General features: G+C 34.9%; 1 protein-coding gene across 1 annotated transcript in view; it reads right to left on the bottom strand.

Annotated features, from left to right (window-relative positions):
* Nucleotides 1-20532, bottom strand: part of LOC149797104 (enteropeptidase-like) — a 58697-nt gene that overhangs the window by 24897 nt on the left and 13268 nt on the right. The window contains exons 6-11 of the mRNA XM_089960341.1: nt 19186-19302; nt 18234-18424; nt 15145-15265; nt 11700-11816; nt 1774-1911; nt 1150-1387 (exon numbers count right to left, since the gene is read on the bottom strand). Coding sequence (XP_089816467.1) covers nt 1150-1387; nt 1774-1911; nt 11700-11816; nt 15145-15265; nt 18234-18424; nt 19186-19302 — 922 coding nt within the window. The remainder of the gene's footprint in view (nt 1-1149; nt 1388-1773; nt 1912-11699; nt 11817-15144; nt 15266-18233; nt 18425-19185; nt 19303-20532) is intronic.

The raw sequence follows: 20532 nt of genomic DNA, 5'->3' as shown, positions 1-20532 counted from the left end.
ACAAGAGCGGATTATTATGATAGCTATCACATCTATTTTTCTTCGTAATAAACATTACATAAATACTGTGAACATTTACCCTGAAATGTATTTTGCATGTTTTATACTTTTGTTGTTGATTAAGAATTACTTGGCTAAGTGTTATCCCAATAGTTACATCCATTGCATAGGCATAATGATAACATTTTTATAATACTGTATTTGTATTACTTTAGTGATTGTTTATAAAGAAACTTATTTCGTACGGTGAAATATAAATAAATGTCTCACATATCGTTACTGAAATGTGATAAATTTGATACATTGAAAAAACGCAAACGAATTTATTCTTAGGTTTGATTTGAAAATAATCAATTATTATACTGTTATACAAATGTTGGTGATGTTGTGATTTAAATATTGATAGGAAATAAACCTGCAAACAGTTTAAAATATGTAGATTTGATTTCAGCTGTAGGGTAATGAGAAGGGTAAACGGGGTAATATATCAAATGCCAATCTGTACAGTGAATGAAAATATCGCGTTCAAAGCAGTATATATTCTTAACTTGAATATGATATATATATATATATATATATATATATATATATATATATATATATATATATATATATATATATATATATATATATATATATATATATATATATATATATATATGTGTGTGTGTGTGTGTGTGTGTGTGTGACGTCAATATAATATATAGCAACTTAGGAGCAGAAATGTGAAACTATTATTTGAATATTGATTATCTTCAAACTTGCCGTCATAGCTATTGTAATTAGTTTATCAAGTTGTAATGAAGAGAAAAACAACGTTAGGTCACACTCGTAATCGACCTTACTTTAATATATAAACCCTTTTAAATATAGCTTCCGACAATTTTGATATGACAAGACAAGGCTTTTGTAAATTTATAATAAATTTCAATATATGTTGTTTGTCGTATTTGTAGTTTTGAAGCCTCCATCATTTGAAAGGAAAATTTCAACTTAATCCAGAGGATCGTTTATCTTTAAGACTGATTGTTAGATTGTGAGAAACGCATTCTGAATTTGGCCAATATTCACCACCAGAAAATATAGAAAGGCTCATAAATGAAAATGGAATAAACAAATAATCTTGCAAGGGAAATTCAGTTTACTAACCAGGCCAGTACTGTCTGATTATTACTGATGATGTATACCAACAGTTGCGCCGACAAAGGGCTGGGTCGAAGTTCACTTCCATTTAAGTAATAATAGAACTCGACACAAGACTCTGACTGAATTTCTTCTTCTGGTGAAGTCAAGGAAGCAATGTTGTATCCAATCGGCATAGTTCGTCCCTCTGAATCTAGAAGATAGTCTTTTGGGTCTCTAGTGTCAGAGAGGACCATGAAATGACCTGCAAAAAAGAGTTCAGACCTGATATTGTTTATGGACATATCAAAGATAAATACAAGTAAAATCTGCTGGTTATTTTCACCGTGTCGTATACTATTCATATTGACATATCTGAACTCTTCTTAAATTAACTCTCTCTCTCTCTCTAAAACTGTATGCCTCCTCAGTACTGCAAAACGTCTTCTTCATCCCAGTCTTGTATCAGCTCATCTTTTCGGCAGAACATATATATACGCTTATGACTCTTTGGTATTTATCTTTCCTCTAGAATATATCCAGTTCTTAGATTTGATCATGATACAAAGTGCTAAAAAGAATCTTAAAATATATCTTTTCCTTATATTTTCTCCTGTTTAAAGGACGCCAAGAGCCTTTAAGTTCACGAACCTTGTTGTGTTCCGTATGTTTTGTCAAACTGCGGTCTTGTGAATAGACTTCCCGACCTTATATTCCAGCGTATGCCAGTGTTTGATGCATTAGTATATCCACATGATTTTTCTTCGAAACCACACTGTATAAAAAAACCTACGAAAAACAATAATGACATTAATAATAATAATGATAATAATAATAATAATAATAATAAACTTATAAGACAAATTAAATGAAATCACACATTTTAATCGGTTTCGAGATCATTATTGCGGTGATAGGAATCAGAGCTCAAAGATGTGTATTCAGACATGATATATATTTTTTCACGAATATAATGACTAGCCGAGGAACCTACATTTTATATATGCTACTAACGTACCACATAAAGACGAAATATAATTCATAATTGGGTCATAAATGCTTGATATAGGGCTTACGCGGCCTCTCTTGAAATTAAACAGATACATATATCTTTTCTACGTGGAAATAAGCAATCAAAACAGATGTTGTAGTGGCAACAAGACACTCATCAATCACAGCCAATTTAAATAACATTACAAATGAGTAAACAAAATCGATAAGCTGTCTATAATGTTCTAGATCTGTTCAAATTTACGTGGTAAAACACGAGCTTTTGCTACGACAGCATCAAAAATAGAAAAACAATAATTATTCCCATAAATACATTTCAGACATATTTTTGGAATAAACAGGCTAATATGAATGGAGCCAGATATGCGAACAAATATGCGACGCAAATGACAGTTGGATGTAATACCTCAATAAATATCATTAACTGACTAAGAGGACAATTTAAATAAATTGTTTGAAACATTAGAGGGAAAAGTGAGGAACGACAACCAGGATCAATAGATCTGTTAGCAGAAATAACCACTCCAAAAATAATAGATGTTTTGAACCAAGCAATATATTTGCACCGAAATCCGAATGGTGAGAGAAAGAAAAACATCAACGTCTTACTGGTCTCGTCGAAAACTATCTGGAGATGCATAACAAGCAAAGTGAAGTAAAACGGTAAAGTTGATAGTTTCATTGTATTATGGCTTAGATGTTTATATAAAGATGAAATAAATTATCTTATTCCATTCCTCCTTCACGTTTGGTATGTACAATCATTTACTGTTGTTTTTAGATATAATCGAGAAGAATAGGTTATCTAAAATTATTCATTGGAATTACAAAGTGCTTATTGATACTTTGGGCAAAACATTTTGGAATTATTGGGCATTCAGTCAAACACCTTTTGTATCACATCATTATGTCACTTCAAGTCAACCGGTACATCAGCTCCATCAAGAGTATTGGCACATGAAGATATTCAAAATCATTGGAATTGATTTGGAACATTCTGTACTGTTCAACATGTAATAGAACAGTTCGAATTATTTGAGCTTTTCTTTATAATATTGTAAGTGTCTCTTAAAGTTTCACTTTGTAACTTACATTTTGTAACTGTTAACTTTACTAATTTGTCTTTTTATTCATTTCTGTTACTTATTGTAAGACCATAAAATTTTGTATATATATATATATATATATATATATATATATATATATATATATATATATATATATATATATATATATATATATATATATATATATATATATATATTAGATCATGTGGACAAGAACATATGTAGTTGTATATAGGTAACCAACGCATAAAACAAATCAACAGTAGCAATACGGGTGCAGATTATCCCTCTCATTCCATTTGTCCTCGCGAATGCATAAAGAGAGGGCATACACTCTCATTCTGACCATAAACCTATGGTTCAACAGATCACGGAAATCATGATATTGTCTACACTGTATGGTACGCATCACCAATACCTTACAAGGTAAGTCTGTTATACTCAGAAATAAATTGGAATACTATATGCAGACGTTAAAAAGTTTTATGGCAAACTTAAAATAACGAATTAATACATTAATATTGTTAGCTTATGGATTTTATCCAGTACTTCAATATAATATCATTTGTGAAAGACAAACGCCACTTACGACGGTTAACTGTCCACCTAAGCGAATTCAAATCAAAGAGGTACGGCTAAAAAACTATTAGAACTGAATATAATCAATTCGCAGCTAGAAAAATAACAAAGTGGTGTATCATAAACTGAATTACAACTGGCATTGAAAGAACCAATTTATTGAATTGAAACATACATCTTAATTTATATTATCATCAAAAAAAAAAATAAACGCAGAAGGTTTATGTAAATTACGTTACTGTACTCCTGGATCAATATTTCACATGAAAAAAATAAATGCACATTATGAACACAATTGATTGATTCGATTTACAAATTGTCACGTAGCTCATATGGAATCAAAATCTGTCTGTTGAAATTGCAAGACAAATTAAAGGCAGCAAATGTCTTTGCATTTCAATCTCCGTGAAAAGCACGTTAACGTTCTAATGAAGTATATGCTGCTTCTAGCGATTTTGAATGCAGTGATATACTAAATATATTTTCAGTGAAAACAAAACATTTACATCCTTTGTGTTCTTTTGAAAGATCAACTTTGAGGCCATCAATAGTGGTGTGAAATCCAGCTGGATATTCATATAGACAGAGAACTAGATTATGTATTATCTGAAAAAACTTTGTTCTATAGCTAATTAGAGTGAAAACACTGAAAGAGATATTACATCAGCATATAATGTAGCCGCTGTTACTACCGTGAATATATTTCACCTTATAATTGACTGTCTCAGTCTGCAAATTCCTCCTGAAAACTTTATCGAAGTAACATTATGTGTCTTGAAGTATCTTTCAGAAGCAATATTAGTAACTATATTATTGAAACGATTTACGCTCGCGTAAGGACATTTATGGGAGGTGTGATTGGGTCTACACATTCCAGCCAGATTTGTCGTGTAAGGCGCTGTCATGGGCCAATATAAAGTTTGTAATCACGTGTTCTTCTCAGCCAATCGGAATGCTTTCGGCTCGGCTGTGCGCGGAGGGATGTTCTCTGTTAGGGACTTTGGCATTAGTTGAGCTAATTTCCTTCTGGGGCGCAGACGTGTTTTCTTTTATGGTAGAAAGTTTTTTCCGTTGTTATCTGTTCACGTTGTTAGACCTTCCTCGTTTCCTGGAATTTTGACTCAGACGAATCGTCCTGAAAGTTAAGTATTAACTTATATTAACTTGTTTCCATTCCACAAATTCTGTTAATCCTTCTTTTGCTATACATTACGTCACACTCATACTGGGTCATTCCATCTGTTAAAGATTGCAGCGTCATTTGAAATTAGAAATAGACGATCGATTGCGTCCCGATTTTAATATTCGGCGCTATTCTAGAATTTATATGCATGGAGTTGGGGGGCAGACTAGTCGACACAATTATCAGGCTCGATCTTTCTGTCGTACGCAAAATTAAACCAGAGAACCATAAAGCTATATGTATATATACTTCCCATCGTCTCTTGCAATAAGTTCATTTTATCAACATATGTGCCTAAGTGTGCTTTGTCCGTCTTTTGTCCTTGTTACTGTTAAAATACTTTAGAACATGATTTGCAAACGATTCCATGTTTGTTTTCTTTCTATTAGTTCCGTACCACTAACGTGTGTTTTCCAGCTGGTTCTGTGCCACTCCCTTTTATGTTAGCCTTCTTTTCCCAGTTGTTTCCGTGCCACTGGAATTTATGATTACCAGTTGATTCCGTATCACTGGCCTGTGTGTTTACCAGTTGGTTCCGTACCACTGGGCTATGCATTTTCTACTTTGTTCCGTGCTACTGGACTTTGTGTTTACCAGTTGGTTCCGTACCACTGGATTTTATGAATATCAGTTGATTCCGTGTCACTGGCCTGTGTGTTTACCAGTTGGTTCTGCACCACTGAATTTTATGATTGCCAGTTGGTTCCGTATTACTGGCCTATGTGTTTACCAGTTCGTTCCGTACCACTGGATTTTACTGTTATCCGTCGATTCCGTATCAGTGGCCTGTGCGTTTACCTGTTGGTTCGTTACGTTTTACGTTTGCTACGAGTTTCATGCTTGGCGTGCTTGTATCCCGCACCTCACTACTTGACACTTGATTGGTCTGTCGTGCTTTATGCTTCCACCACTTCGCTCCATGTAAATGGGCTATGGGTTGCCCAGCTCTTTTAGGCCCACTGACCTGTAATTGTTCTGTTGGTACTGGTTTTATGTTGCATTCTGCACTTCAAAAGAATGACCCATAATTTCCATAATGATGAAATTTTGTTCCTTTTTTCATTTTCTTTCTTACTACTACCATGTTCGTGCCTCATCTCCCTACAGTGAACAGTGATGTTCATAATATTACACTAAAGGTTATACATTTGCAACGATTGCTTCGTAGTAATACACTGAAATCTATGTAATTATTAACTTTTTGTGGCATTCCTTACAGAATGCCCACTACAAAGAAAGCTGCTGCGGCGTCGCAAATGGCAGTGAAGAGAGCCAGATTATCAAGGTTCAAAATACAAGAAACTGTAAAGAGGCCCAGAAAGAAGGCACCATTGTCAACACCAACGGCCGCCAATCCTCAACCTTGAACATCCAGCGAAGGGGCTTGGATGGACCGCCATCTTCTTAATGTTATAACCCAAGAGGTCTACGACAGGCCCACTAACCCAAGTGACACAGGAGATTGATAAAAAATTTGATCAACTGGTAGCTATGCTCAGGCCGTCCACGGAAAATAGTCCACAAACTGGGTTTCAACTTGGATCCTCCGTAGCAACAGACAACACACCATCAACATCCACACTCTCCCGCGCCATTGTGGAAACCACAGCTTCACTTACAGGTACAGCTGTGGATACAAGTAACGTTGTCCAAATCGTCTCTGACTCAGGGTGTGTGTGTTTCACAATCACAGTTTGTAAGCTCGTAGGTCACAATATTCACTGTAATCCCTGATAAAATTAAGGCAAACATATGGGCGGTATTTTTTCCACCCTCCTGAATAACTGGCAATATGCGGGTTTCAAATTTCAGTTAGATACGCACAGTACTGGTCCTGAACTTAGCATTGTCCCAAAACTTAGGAACGTCCAACTCATAATGGGACAGTGGATTCTCGCTTGGAGCAGGTTCACTAGTGTTCTATGTGAAAAATATCTCCTGGTCAGTACCTCTCTTCCCCACCACATGGAAACTGTCCTTAAACTTAAGGAGAGACGCGTTGATTGGAGGTACTATGATGAAAACTTTAGACAGTTGGTTGCAAAGGGGGAAGCTAAATGGGGTACCACGCATTTAGAACTCTACATGAAGGCTATGCTATAGTCGGGTCATAACAACTACATTGAAAACAATCCCTCACAAATTACAAACATAAAATATGCGAAGGGAGTTTGTTTTAGTTACCACAAAAGCGGTCGCTGTTTATCGGGATTTTCATGCAATTTTCAGCACAAGTGTTTCAATTGTTTAGGGGGACACTCATTTAACTCATTTATTCGCTGTCTCAAACCAACCAATTTATCATCCCTTTAACGTACTTCCACAATACAGCTAGCTACCACAGCGACCTAACAACCAGCTTTTTCGTTTCCATCTATCCGTACAACCTCGAACCACTAACTCGAACAACAAGAAACCTGTCGGCAAATAATGCTGATCCTTTGCTTACCCCGGTCAGACGTGACCGCTTGCAATATTGGCTCCACGATTTCGATCCTGCTACAAAGGAATACCTGCTTTTAGGTTTCAAGTGGGTTTCGATGTGGGGTATAAGGGGACAATGGAAACACACGTATGCAATAATCTGAAATCAGCTCAAACTGATGCCCAAATTACTGAAGAAAAGATACAGGAAGAATTGGGAGCAGGTCGCATTGCAATGCCTATTCGTACAAAACCATTTCCCAATTTACACATTTCGCCCCTGGGTTTAATCGAAAATAAAATTCACGGATCTTTCTGACTAATTCATCACCTTTCCTTCCCACCAGGCGATTTGATTAACGATGGAATTCCAACTCAACAATCAGCAGTACATGTCATTTGGTGGCGGAACCTGTACTATTTTGACAAATGCTTACCAATGAGTTGTAGTTCCAGTTGCCAGATAATTGAGACCTTTAGCAATTCTCTTCAATGGATAGCGAACACAAATTTTTCAATAATACACATGACACATATTTTGGACAATTTTTTGATACTATATGCAACTCGAGTCCAATGCTAGCATAAGCTCGATCGCTTCCTGCCTGTATGTGCCGACATCGGAGTTCCTATGGCTGCGGATAAAACACTTTCCCTGTCAATAACCATGAAGTACCTCGGATACGAACTGGATTCCCACGGACAAACTAGAAAAATGTAATCAACTCATACATTTATATCTGGTTCAAAATAAAATTACTCTCAAGCAGTTGCAATCCGTCATAGGTACTCTTAACTTTGCTTGCCCAGTAGTTTTGCCCGGACTAGCTTTTCTTAGGCGACTCACCAACTCGACAATTGGCATCTCAAAACCGTATCAACACATTAGAGTAACAAGAGGTAGAATAAGATGTAAGGGTCTGGCAAAACATTTTAACCGGTTTTAACGGTAGATCTTTATTCTTACCTGACATTTGGCTGACTTTCGACACGTTGGACTTCTACACAGATGCTTCTGCCTCAGTCGGATACGGTGAGATCCTAGGCACACACTATTTCTAAGGCATTTTGGATCATACATAGGCATATCAAAATATAAAGCTTCTAGAATTCTACCCCATCGATCTGGCAGTTGAGGTCTGGGGGAACACTTATCCAATACATGTATTTATTTCCACACTGACAATCAAGCCTTATTTGCAATCATAACAAGCAATCCTCTAAGGACACAAGAAACATGCATTTCATTTGCAAATTTGTAATCTCTTGCCTTAAATTAAATATTTTGTTAAGGGCTAAACATATACCGGGTATACGTAACAGACTCGCCGATACCCTTTCCCGCCAACAGGTTTCGAGTTTCCACGCCATGGTTCCCTATGCGGACACACAGCCTCATCGGATTCCATTTCTTCCAACTTTGCCCATCTAGAGAGTACGCTTGACCATTTGCTTAAAAACATCCTACACCCAGCTACACAACCCGTATATAAGCGGGCTTGGACGCTATACAAAGAGTTCAAATCAGACACTTTGACCGAGTTCTCTCCTAGTTTCAATAACCAATTTGGCCCTTTTCATAGCGCACTTAATCAACAAGAAATATGCAGCATCTTCGATATCCACTTTTGTTTCTGCAGTTGGATATGTGTACAAACGTAACGGCTTTTCAATCCCTTCTTCATCTTTCCTTATTCAAACACTCATTCAAACCTTTCACAAAAGTACAATCTCATGATGTTCGTTTGCCAATTGACAAAGTTGCGCTGGATAAGCTTACAGTTTCTCTGATCCATACCATTTCAGACCATTTCAGGCGTATCATATATTCGGCCATTTTTACATTAGCATTTCCATGTCTTTCTCAGAATCGGAGATATTACAGTGCAAACAACTGCACATCATAATGACAATTCGTTTCTATCTCAAGTCAATTTTTCCCACATGCATCTTACAATCACTTTTCGACACTTCAAATACGGATTGGGACAACCATATATATTACATGTTGATGCCAACGAAATCCTGCGAACCTCTGATAACAATAACTCATTTACAAGCATACATAACCCTCCGGGATAATACTCCAGAGCACTTTTCTTTTGTGGCTTTAACTCTAACTATTTCAAGTCCCTAGTTTCAGAATTGGGCCGCCACTGAGGCGGCCAGACAAAGCTTCAGTGACATCAAATAAGGGAAGTTGGCCCTTGGAGATCAGATGCATTTAAGAAATAAATAAGGTTAGGCAAAAGGGTATCACCTCTGTAACACTTCAATCACTTTTCTAAGATCGTCATTCTGCCGTGTGTGCTACTTTCTTTTTTAGGTCTCGTGGGTTGCACAGACCTATCCCCTGGGCATCGATCATGCTTTGCTGGGATATCAATCACTCGACCTGGACTAATTTGAGCCTACCTGCCTTTTCGACCGCCAGGAGCACATGAGGTTACTCTAACAGTTCAGTAAGACCAACATTGCATTCGGGAAGTACGCGCATCTGTTGTCAAGTTTCTTCCCAATCCTTCGTACATGCTGGATAAATCCTAATTACCGGGGGGGGGGGGGTATGAGGGTGCTCTACTGCCTCGGCATTACATAATTCAATGGTTTAATTTTGATCAACATTGATATTTTCTTTTCTTTGATGGTGGATATTTTTGTTGTTTGCCCCACCTATCTTTTTGTGGCTGCCAGAAATACAGCAAGCTCTATTTCCTGTATTTCTGTTTAAGCCGGTTGCAGCCTTAACAAATTTCTGTATTATACTCTATGTCTCACTGTTCAATTTCTTAGTATGTTTACTCTATAGACTTTGTCCAAATAGTTAGGTTATGCTGTAAATACATATCAAATGTTTGGTTCACTAATATCATTTATGTTCAATACAATGTCACGAAAGTGGCCAGCATCAAACACAACGTTTGTCTTTGTTTTAATTATGTACCCATATACTTTGACTTTGTAATATTTGCACGACTGACCTAGGGAATTCTGTCTTTTCAATCTTTATGTTCTTTTATCGATGTCGGAAAGAATAGGCTGGTGTATGAATATCAAATTTTGCAATCTCATCAAACAAGTTAATAATAAAGAACCCTGTGTTTTCATTCACTTTCTTTCTGACAAGGACTTGCATTCCCTCTTCTACATGTACAAGAACATATCACATAAAATCGGTTTGTATTACGATTCATCGATTCAATTAGATGCAATAAAAAAACAAGCAGCAATACTCATATAATCCTAGGTTCTTATTCTAAACCATATTGGTATTTGTTGCCTTGAGTGGAGAATGATGAAATTCCATAGCTTCTTCCTATCTGAGAGAGATGCACATACGTCTCGAAAATGCAATCGTTTAGAATTAAAACAAAATAGCTTTTGTCATATGTTGATTAACTTATAGAAACCAAAACTACTTCTGAGATGCAAGATGATGTTTTATTCTTCTAATGATGATCCAGACAATGATACAAATATAAAAATAGCAATTTAATTCCAAATGAGAACTTTTGACAAATGCAAAATATCAATACAAAATATACATTAGAAAATGCTTGCTTCTGGATGACATAGGATGTATTTTGTACGATCGATTGTTTCTCTCACAAAGACGTCCTTTTTTGTCAATACTAACCTTTAGGTACATCCGGATTGTTTGATGGTTGCAGCTAGAAATTTGTAGATTATAATCTGGTTCTTATCATTTAAAGCTGGCCTTGAAATGTGTAGGCTGTACCCATCACATACTTCGTATAAAGAAGACCAAACCATCTGAGTTTCATTCACTATTTGCATGCAATCCGCATTACTACAGCTCAAACCATAACCTCTACTATGGAATAATCTTACTAACGTTAGCTTACATGTCATCTTCTACAGATACACTTCGAGGAAAATAACAAAGAATAGCAAAACAGCCCTCAAAGGCTGTACATATACTTTTCCATTTGAATGAAAATAATTATTAACGCTTATACAAATCAAAGGACTGTGCTTAATAAATGTACCTCCTGTACTGAAGAACTAGTTTTATTATTGACTATTGATTCGTTCACATAAATATGATTTATGCTAATGTATTACACGTGCATATCCATAAGACTTATAAAATGATTGTACTTTTTAAGGAAATAGTTTGAGTTGCAGAAAAGTAGGTAATGCTTTGTTTAAAGAATCAGATATAAGCAAAGTGTATAATGGTTTGTAAAGTGTTCCCCTACTTAAGAGCGTTTGGAAAAATATATGTTAAATAAAAGCTACCTTCCTAATCACACAATTCTTTATAAGTGTTTTTAGTACATGTAACTTACTACAGAAGTGACGGTCCTCATCTAATCCATCAAAACAGTCCTTCTCAAAGTCACAGAGTTTATCCTTTGAGATGCATTTATAATTATCACTGCATGGGGACATCTCGTAATGACACTCTGAAAGAATACACAATATACACCATCCTCATATTTTTGTATAAGCTACTGACTGTTTCGGATGTTTCCAAATTATCTAAACAATTACCAAAACACAACGAAGCTCCTCGCTAGGTCAAAAAGTAGTCATGAGGTTTAACAGCGGCACCTGTTGTGTCATGTATTGCATATTAATAAAAAGCTGCAAACTTATTGCATTAATGTGCGGACTAATTTGTAGTTTGTTACGGCTCAAGTAGATCATAAATATTCCCGAAAATTCAATCAGAAGTGTCAACGCACAGAGTGTTTTCAGTACTAAATGTGCTGATGTATTACTAGTGTTAGATGAGCTGATGTGCCAACAGTTTTAATGTATCACAATGATATAATCCAGAATGTCATTGAATGAATTCGCAGTAATACAAAATAATCAGTTAGTCCAAAATATTATTGAACACTTTGTAGTTTCAAAGAATAATTATAAAATATACACAGCAAAACAAATTTAAATTTCTGAACCATATAATATTCTAACTAAAACTAGACCTTGAAATCATGCATATGTAAACATTCCACTGGGAATTTAGAACTAGTCTTGGCCATAACATCTGCCAGCTTAACTTGACCTTGTCTGACAATGTCCTAAACTTGTAACACAAGACAACAACCATCACTTTAGGCTAAATTCATTGCGAAACTTCCAGCACTTAGTCGATCGAAGAATTTTCGAGTGGATTCCGTAACATCTTTTAATGTATCTTTATAAATGATGATGCCAGCCGTTACGCATCACAAGAATCTGAACCATATGTTACCATGTTGATTATTAAACCCTGGAATACCGAATGATAATTTTCGCTCCAAACAAAATCATTTTATATTGAAAAAGTCCATCTGTAGTTGCAATTGCTTAAATTTATTTTGGTTTTTCCTGAGTAAAATTTGCCTCCTTTTAAAAAGTGAAACTCGATGACATAGTTTGCATTTCCAACTTCTTTTTGTTTTGTCAACGATTCTTAGCATTGGACATTAGACCGTTTTGGTGATACTGTTGACTTTGTCTTTAGTCAGAACACACACATTTGAGTATTATCTTGTTTCGGCACAAGAATAAATGGTGTTCTGCAGTTACTTGTGTTTAGATCTTTGAAGTCATTTTCCAGTAAACCTGGAATTGTTTTCAAACATTACAGCTCAAGAGTTTTCATCCAATAATTATGCCGTTTGACAGGTGTAGAAACTTTTATCTCAGCATCATCATATATTTTATATAAGAATATGAAAAAGCAAGTCCACATATTCACATAATATTAACTTTAATTCACTATTTTCCTGTGATTATAGATTTTAAACTTTCTGGAAAGATTGTTTGGCCGAACTAGTTGAACGAAATTTAAACACAGTCGGATTGCATTCCATCGTTTATTTCCATACTCTGTGCACCAGATGCAACAAAATTATCTGAATTGTTAACCAGGACATCTCTACCGACTTATCCTTGAACATATTTATGTGACAACTTTGTTTCTGTGCCTGCCTTCCAGGAGTAATAAAAATGCACACTACGTCATTTACTTTCTTTTCAACTGTAAAATGATCATAAAAATGTAGCCACATTAGGTTTTTGAGGTATTGGCAAAAGAGCATGAACTCTACCACCACGCTGAAAACCCATTTGTATATGATTTATGATAATATCTTAATGTCAGTATTGACTGAGTATATTAGATTCTAGTTACTTCATAGGCCTTTGACAAGTTATGTCTCAAATGAGAGACAGCCAAGAAGAACATTGTTGGGATATTCACATAAAATAAACTTTCCTTGTAACGGCTGAAGTTGTCCACGGAGAGTATGTCCATAAACTAGTTCAAAAAGACGCAATATGAGTGATTCTTGAACTGATTTCCAAAGAACAAGCAACAGTAAACTAACACCCTTATCCCAGTCTTTTCTGGCATCACAGCAATATGATTAATCATATTCTTCAAAGTTAAATTCAATCTTTCTAGAGCCCCTTAACTCCCAGGGTTATATGTAGAATATTTAAACTGCTATTTGCATAATTCAGGCATAACGTATTGGAAAATAATAAACATAACATTTGAGAATGGGTAGTAAAAAGATTACTGTGATAAATATCAATACAATGTGCAAACGTGACTGCATAAAATATTGCCGATAAATGTGTCAGCTAAAGGTATAATTTCATAATAACATCTTTCTCAAACGCTCTTTTTGCCATAACTCTGAGTACTGTGAAAACATACAAATCATGAATTTCGTTTTCAACAGGATCCAGGTTTTGATCGAAACAAACTACAAGTACCTGATAACAAAAAGCTCATGTGTCCCTTAACATCTGAGTAGGGATAGGCTTAGCAGAATCATCAGTAAGTGACATAAAACCTTTCGATGTAAGGGATGTATGATTCTCCATAATAAAATCAGGCTGGTGTTTGTTTGAGCCAAGACATGTATTGCCTTCAACTGAAGACGGTAACCATGATCTTTTAAATATAAGATGCATTTATAATAGCTCGGTCTTGATTCGTTGCTTATTTGTCAATTAGAAATGATGTGCACTTTCTTTAAGAATAAGTGAACGTACGAAGAAATAATGTTTATTAATAATCAGATCAGTCGTATCAGAAGTTTGATTCCTAAATGTTATGCCAGACTGAAATTACTGATATGTGACTAAGATGATTTTTAGAAACAAACTACTGTGAGAAAGACTTATTGACAACACAAACTTTTTGAGCCAAACAATAGTCTGTAAGCTGTACGAACAACATCTTTCCAAGCTTCGAGATAATGACATAAAATAATTCAAGCAACTGGAAAAAGAGAAAATAATAGAATTGGCATATTTGAGAAAAGTTGTTGTCGAGTAATGCCATATAATCATCTGTTAAACTATGAAGGTGATATGCAGGTGACATACACGTTCGCCAAAGATTAATGTACATTATCAAATATTATTGGCCACATAAACTTGTATGAACAAATGCTAAATTGTTGCTTTTATTTTTGACATTGGAACACGCCATATACTTTATTTTCGTGGAAACTGACCGAGAAACCAATTGTGCCTAGCTGGGTGGGTAAACATGTTATACTCCGCTTGATATATTGCTCTTAAATTCTTCAACACGTTTTAATTATTGCTTAATTTTTCTTAAATGAACTTAATAATTGCATTTGTTTTTACATTATTACAAATATATGGATTAGATAGTCTAAATTTGTGACATTTGAATTAGGAGCAAATAAAGTGCAAATAAATAATATCATTAGTTTAAGGCAATAAAGAAACGTCACCTGCGTCCAGCAACAAACATACCCAGTACATTGTTGTGACAAATCCCATCCAGAAGTTTAAAGTTGTCGATTGCCACACCAGAATATAATCCAATCCATTCTGCTGTAATGTATACTATAGTATCACCGGGTGGGACATCAAGCTACGAAATAGTAAGAAGCAAACATTGGTATCGAACATAAAATACAATACTCCTCCTCCTCCTCCTCCTGCTACTACTAATACTAATAATAGTAATGATAATAATAAATAAAAACAATAATAAGAAGAAAGAAATAATTGTGTCAATTTATGTGCATCAATTTGTATGAAAAGAACAATTCACTGATTGTGCCTATGATCTACTATGTCGAATATTTAAATAGTTTTTCTAAAATGTTACTTATGCTATCTAAATTGTAAAAAAAGAAGGGTTCAGTTGCGAAGAAACACTTTCATACATGCTGAATGTCTCTATTAAAGATAAATAAATAAATAAAAAACGTATGGTTAGAAATATGGAACCTTTAATTATGTTATAGATTTTTATTATCAAATTTGTTGCTGTTGTTTTGTTGCGTTTTGTCGGTATTTATTTCGGTACAATGCTTATTCTGTACAATTAGTATAAATTCTGCTTGAATAATGTTGCAAAAAAATTATCACTTGCACCAGGCATGTCTATCATTCGTACACTTTGCTCTAAATTTTGTTGCTCTCACGTCTTTTGAAATTTGGAAATAGCACGTTAATGGCTGCACAGTGTACATGAATTTTCAGAGATAATAGGTAAGATAAAGATTTCGCAATCGTAAACGCATTTATGTAGCATGTGGTTCATATATATATAGACATCCCATGTACATGTTGTGCTTGAAATCTCTCTCTCTCTCTCTCTCTATATATATATATATATATGTATATGTGTATATATATATATATATATATATATATATATATATATATATATATATATATATATATATATATATATATATATATATATATATATATATATTCAATTTATTACAAAACCTTAAAACAATTAATACAAAACTAACATTATATTTGAGTAGTGTCAGTATGCCATTTTTTTCCTTTTATGGGTTCTGACGACATGTCCGAGCCTCTGTCATACATGATTTGGCAGGCAATGTATATACTGACGTGCAACCCGTGGATGTTTAAAGTTCCATATCAGCCTAGCCTCAATATCAGTCTACCATTTGACGCGTAGAACGAGATAAACGAGCAGTGAAGGTATCTATGTTCAACAAGATAATAAAATAGTTTGAATCCATGTTTAAACGCATCAAAGACACGGTTATAAGTTTGGGTATATTCACCAAGGAAGGAAAGGAACAAACTGGCGTTGTAAGGTTAGGAAATCGTTGACTTGTTTCCAGTTTTGCTGCAAATGGCTTTTTGACGCAAATAGGCGTCACAATTTAAATGTGCGAAAAGCTTGATCATGTCTTTATATCATAAATGGAAGTAAAGATGCGTGGGATCGATTGTGATTTTTGATAAACGAAAAGCGTCATCTTACCCATTAGATTGTAAGATTAATATGGCGTATCGAGAGAAAGGACAGTGATACCATGATTTTTTACACAGCTGCATAATCGACATAATTAGTGGCCAAATATGATATTTAGTCTGAAAGACTCAACAGTTATCAGACAGGTATTTAAACGGCTTTGTTTTCTGCATTTAAATTATCAATATTTATATAAGTATTGGATTCAGATAGCGGTGATGAAGTTGCGGAATTTCCTAACGGTGTGATGGATAAGCTGGTAGAGAATTTAATCATTGATAAAAAAAATTGCTGAACTTGTCGAATGAATTATTATACCACAGTCAAGTAAAAATCGGCCATTGGAACCACCCTGACGTACTGATGCCAATTCGTAGTAAACCTGAAATCATAACAAGTCCACGTGAAAACGCTCAAGAGCTCAAGAGCTAACTGCACCACCAGGTGGAAAAACGCTTCGGGATTGGTTCTACAATGGTAAAGTGGTATTTATCGATATCTCAACATCAGTTACATTTTACAAGCAAATATTTTACACCAACGTTGACCCAGTTAAGAAGAGAAAGATCCCGGAAAGATTGGTCAAAGGTAAACGTAAGATTCAAAAGTTTCAGGCGTAATCTGTGTTTTTAACTGAAAAGCGTACTAGGCCACGATTTAAGTATTCCCGAAGCAGGCGTGCTTTATAACTTTAAAGCCAAATACCCAGATAGAAAGGGTAATTGGTTAGATGTGTGTGCGTTTTGCTCCTAAGTATGATAGACTAGGCAGGGTCTGCTTGTCGTGAAATTGTACTAATCAGAATTATTGTCGGGGATATATAAATAGTAACCCACGTCTCTGGTGGTGCTAGCAAATTAATTTCGATACGATTGCACTCACGAATAAGTGTTTGTTCAGAGCTACCTGCAGCTCTACAATGCAGTCTCAACTCGATTGGCAAACTGTATTCGGAGGCTATTGAGGAAAACATAAAATTAGTGCGGCAGAGTTCTATACTATGCTGTCATAAGTAGAAAATCACCGACAACCTCCGAGCACAAATTAGGAAACGTGCGTCTGCAGATTTACAAGTTGAGTATAAACAATCGTAACCTTCGTGGATGAATAAACACCCATCAGTTGCACATGGTATATTGCACACTTGCCAAAACATGTCGGGATAGAGTCTGTGACTTGTCATTAGGGCCTTAAAAGGCCAATCAAGGCATAAACGGCATAATTGCACTACTGACTAACACAGATCAGCACATAGGTGTTCTTTGTAGGATCAGCATTGACAACGTAGTTTTTGATTTCGTATCAAATAAAGGGAAATTTGGAAGTTTCAGCGATTTGTATTTGTTTGACTGTAAATGCTTGTAGTTAAGCTCTTACGTATTTGTTTTTCATTATTGATTTTGTAGCATTTGTAAATATTACATTTTCGATATCTTTTACCAATCAATTACATGGGTTTAGAAAGCATCGTTCATTCTATTTACAGGAATTAAACTAGCCAATTAGCCCAAGAATCCTTTTCTTTGGTGGTATAAGTATTCATATTAAGCAGCGAAAATGTGTGATATATTAACTAAAACAAAACACCTACTTGTCCCTCCCTCCAATAATTATTTCTACTATCGTCAAACCATGTCATGGTCGAAGGCGAATTCAAAGATACAGTCAATTTTCCAGTACTGTAGTAGTCGAAACGTAGACATTTATCTCCTTGCACTGTTACGTTTGGAGAATACATCTTCATGGGAGAAGACGCGGTGGGATATGCAAGCATAAACAATCCTGAAAAATACGTAGTTTCCATTCTCTTCATAAACGCATAATTCAGATTTGGTGCGTCTATGTTCATCATTCCACGTGTTGGTCATTTAAGTATATCTTTAAAGGTACATCCATCGAGTTCACGTTTACGTAAAGCTGTATTTCACCGTACACCAATCGTTTACTTATAATCAAATATTTTTGAAATAGTCAGTTATTAAATACTATTTAAACTGTCATTATGCCCTATATAAATACAAATGTTAACATACATTTCAATCGTTATTGATGAAATGACGTGCACAATAGTTCTTTCTCAACAATATTTTAGCGCAACGTTTCATGATCTCATGTCAATTATCTGACATTTGTAAGATTTTTCCCGATATTATAGGTTCCTCCGTTTAATAAAAGAATTTGACATCTGTTAGTATTTTCTTACATCCATCATGCAAACATTATATTGGCATATCATCATAATAATCATTGTTGTAACGTATCAAAATAACAATCATCAATTCAGACTCAATACACTAATCAAAGTGTCTCATTCCCCCAGAAATCATCGTACTTATGCAAACTTTAACACAGTTTTCGGCTTATTTTTCATCCTGTTATTTTCCATCGATCATAATGCACATATTTAACACACACACACACACACACACACACACACACACACACACACACACACAGAGAGAGAGAGTTTAGTTTAAATGGACTTCATTGATGCATTCATATAAATTATGTTCTTTTCAAACTACCGGAAAGTTCATATATACCAAATTTCCTGTTGTCAGGAAAGCCAGATGTTGCAGAATTCATCCGTATCCATCTGTCTGTTGAGCTTACATTCTTGTAGCCACACATATCAATGGTTTCAAAGTTGCACTCAAGATCTATGCATAAAATAGCTTGGTTTAGACACTTGCACTTTCCAAAACGATTACAAGTAAAACTGCATCATGTTATTTAAAAATGTAACTTGACATAATGGTGAAACATGATTTATACGTCTCCTATTAACGAATATTGGCAAATATTTTCCATAACAGTTCAGAAGTCATAACAAGTATGAAAGGTGGGATACCTAGAAGGATAAAGCTGAAATCTTGGCTTTTCAATAGGCAAGGTTGTTTTGCAATATGCTGTACATAGCACACACGTATGAAGATTTATACATTCACCAGAAGTCACAGACACCAAACAATAATCTAAGGATTGTCAACGTAAAGTGCAGAAAATCCGCTTACAATGTTAGGTGCCAAGTCAAATAATCTGCACAATTGTGCTGTCAATGTAAGAAAGAATCTTCCAACAGAATGTCACGGACCAATATAGCCGCCTGTAAAAATAACATATTCGTATGTATACAGCTATAAACGAAATCGGTCCTCATTTTCAGCAGTAAAAGGTCTTTGGGCGCAACAAATTATATCTTAATATAATACTTTAGTTTCCGAGAAATTGAGAGGATTTTGCTTGAAAATGCTTACATAATTGGACATACAAAGAAAAAAAAATAGTTTGCACATATTACCTCTTATCTTTGACTAATGTTGGTTATCCTGTATCAAGGTACAGTATAAATTATTCCAGATTGTTTACGAACTAATTTTCCAGTATCATTGACAGTGGGTATATAAACATATCGCATGTATCTTCCTGCTTTAGAGGAACATATCTGGCCAATATATATATATTACTAGAACTCATGTACAGCGATTCCCTTTTAAAATTAATGTGACACTCTGATCCCATATCTCTATATTGATAGAATATTATTACAACCACATTGAAAGACCAAACGGTCACTTTGGACTTTACTCAAGTCGAAAAATAAATATCTTATCAACTAGGTCATTATAACTGGACAAAACAGAGATCCATCCATAAACATTCAATCAAAATCTATGGATATTATGGAAAATCAAAACAAAAAATGTTTGCACGTTAAAGAAGATAATACCAGACTTAAAATACAATCATTATGATTAATGTTTCAGCTTTGTTGTAATAGTTTTGAAACACGCTTTAGTACAAAAAGGTGTGTATATTTCGTCCATGGCCTTTAGTTATTAGAATTGACAAGAAATGCAAACACGCATATATGTAATTGAATATACGAC

The sequence above is a fragment of the Sinohyriopsis cumingii genome, chromosome 6 (assembly GCF_028554795.1).
Source record: "Sinohyriopsis cumingii isolate HCF-2022 chromosome 6, ASM2855479v2, whole genome shotgun sequence".
Classification (NCBI taxonomy): domain Eukaryota; kingdom Metazoa; phylum Mollusca; class Bivalvia; order Unionida; family Unionidae; genus Sinohyriopsis; species Sinohyriopsis cumingii.
This window is presented reverse-complemented; position numbering and strand designations above follow the sequence as displayed.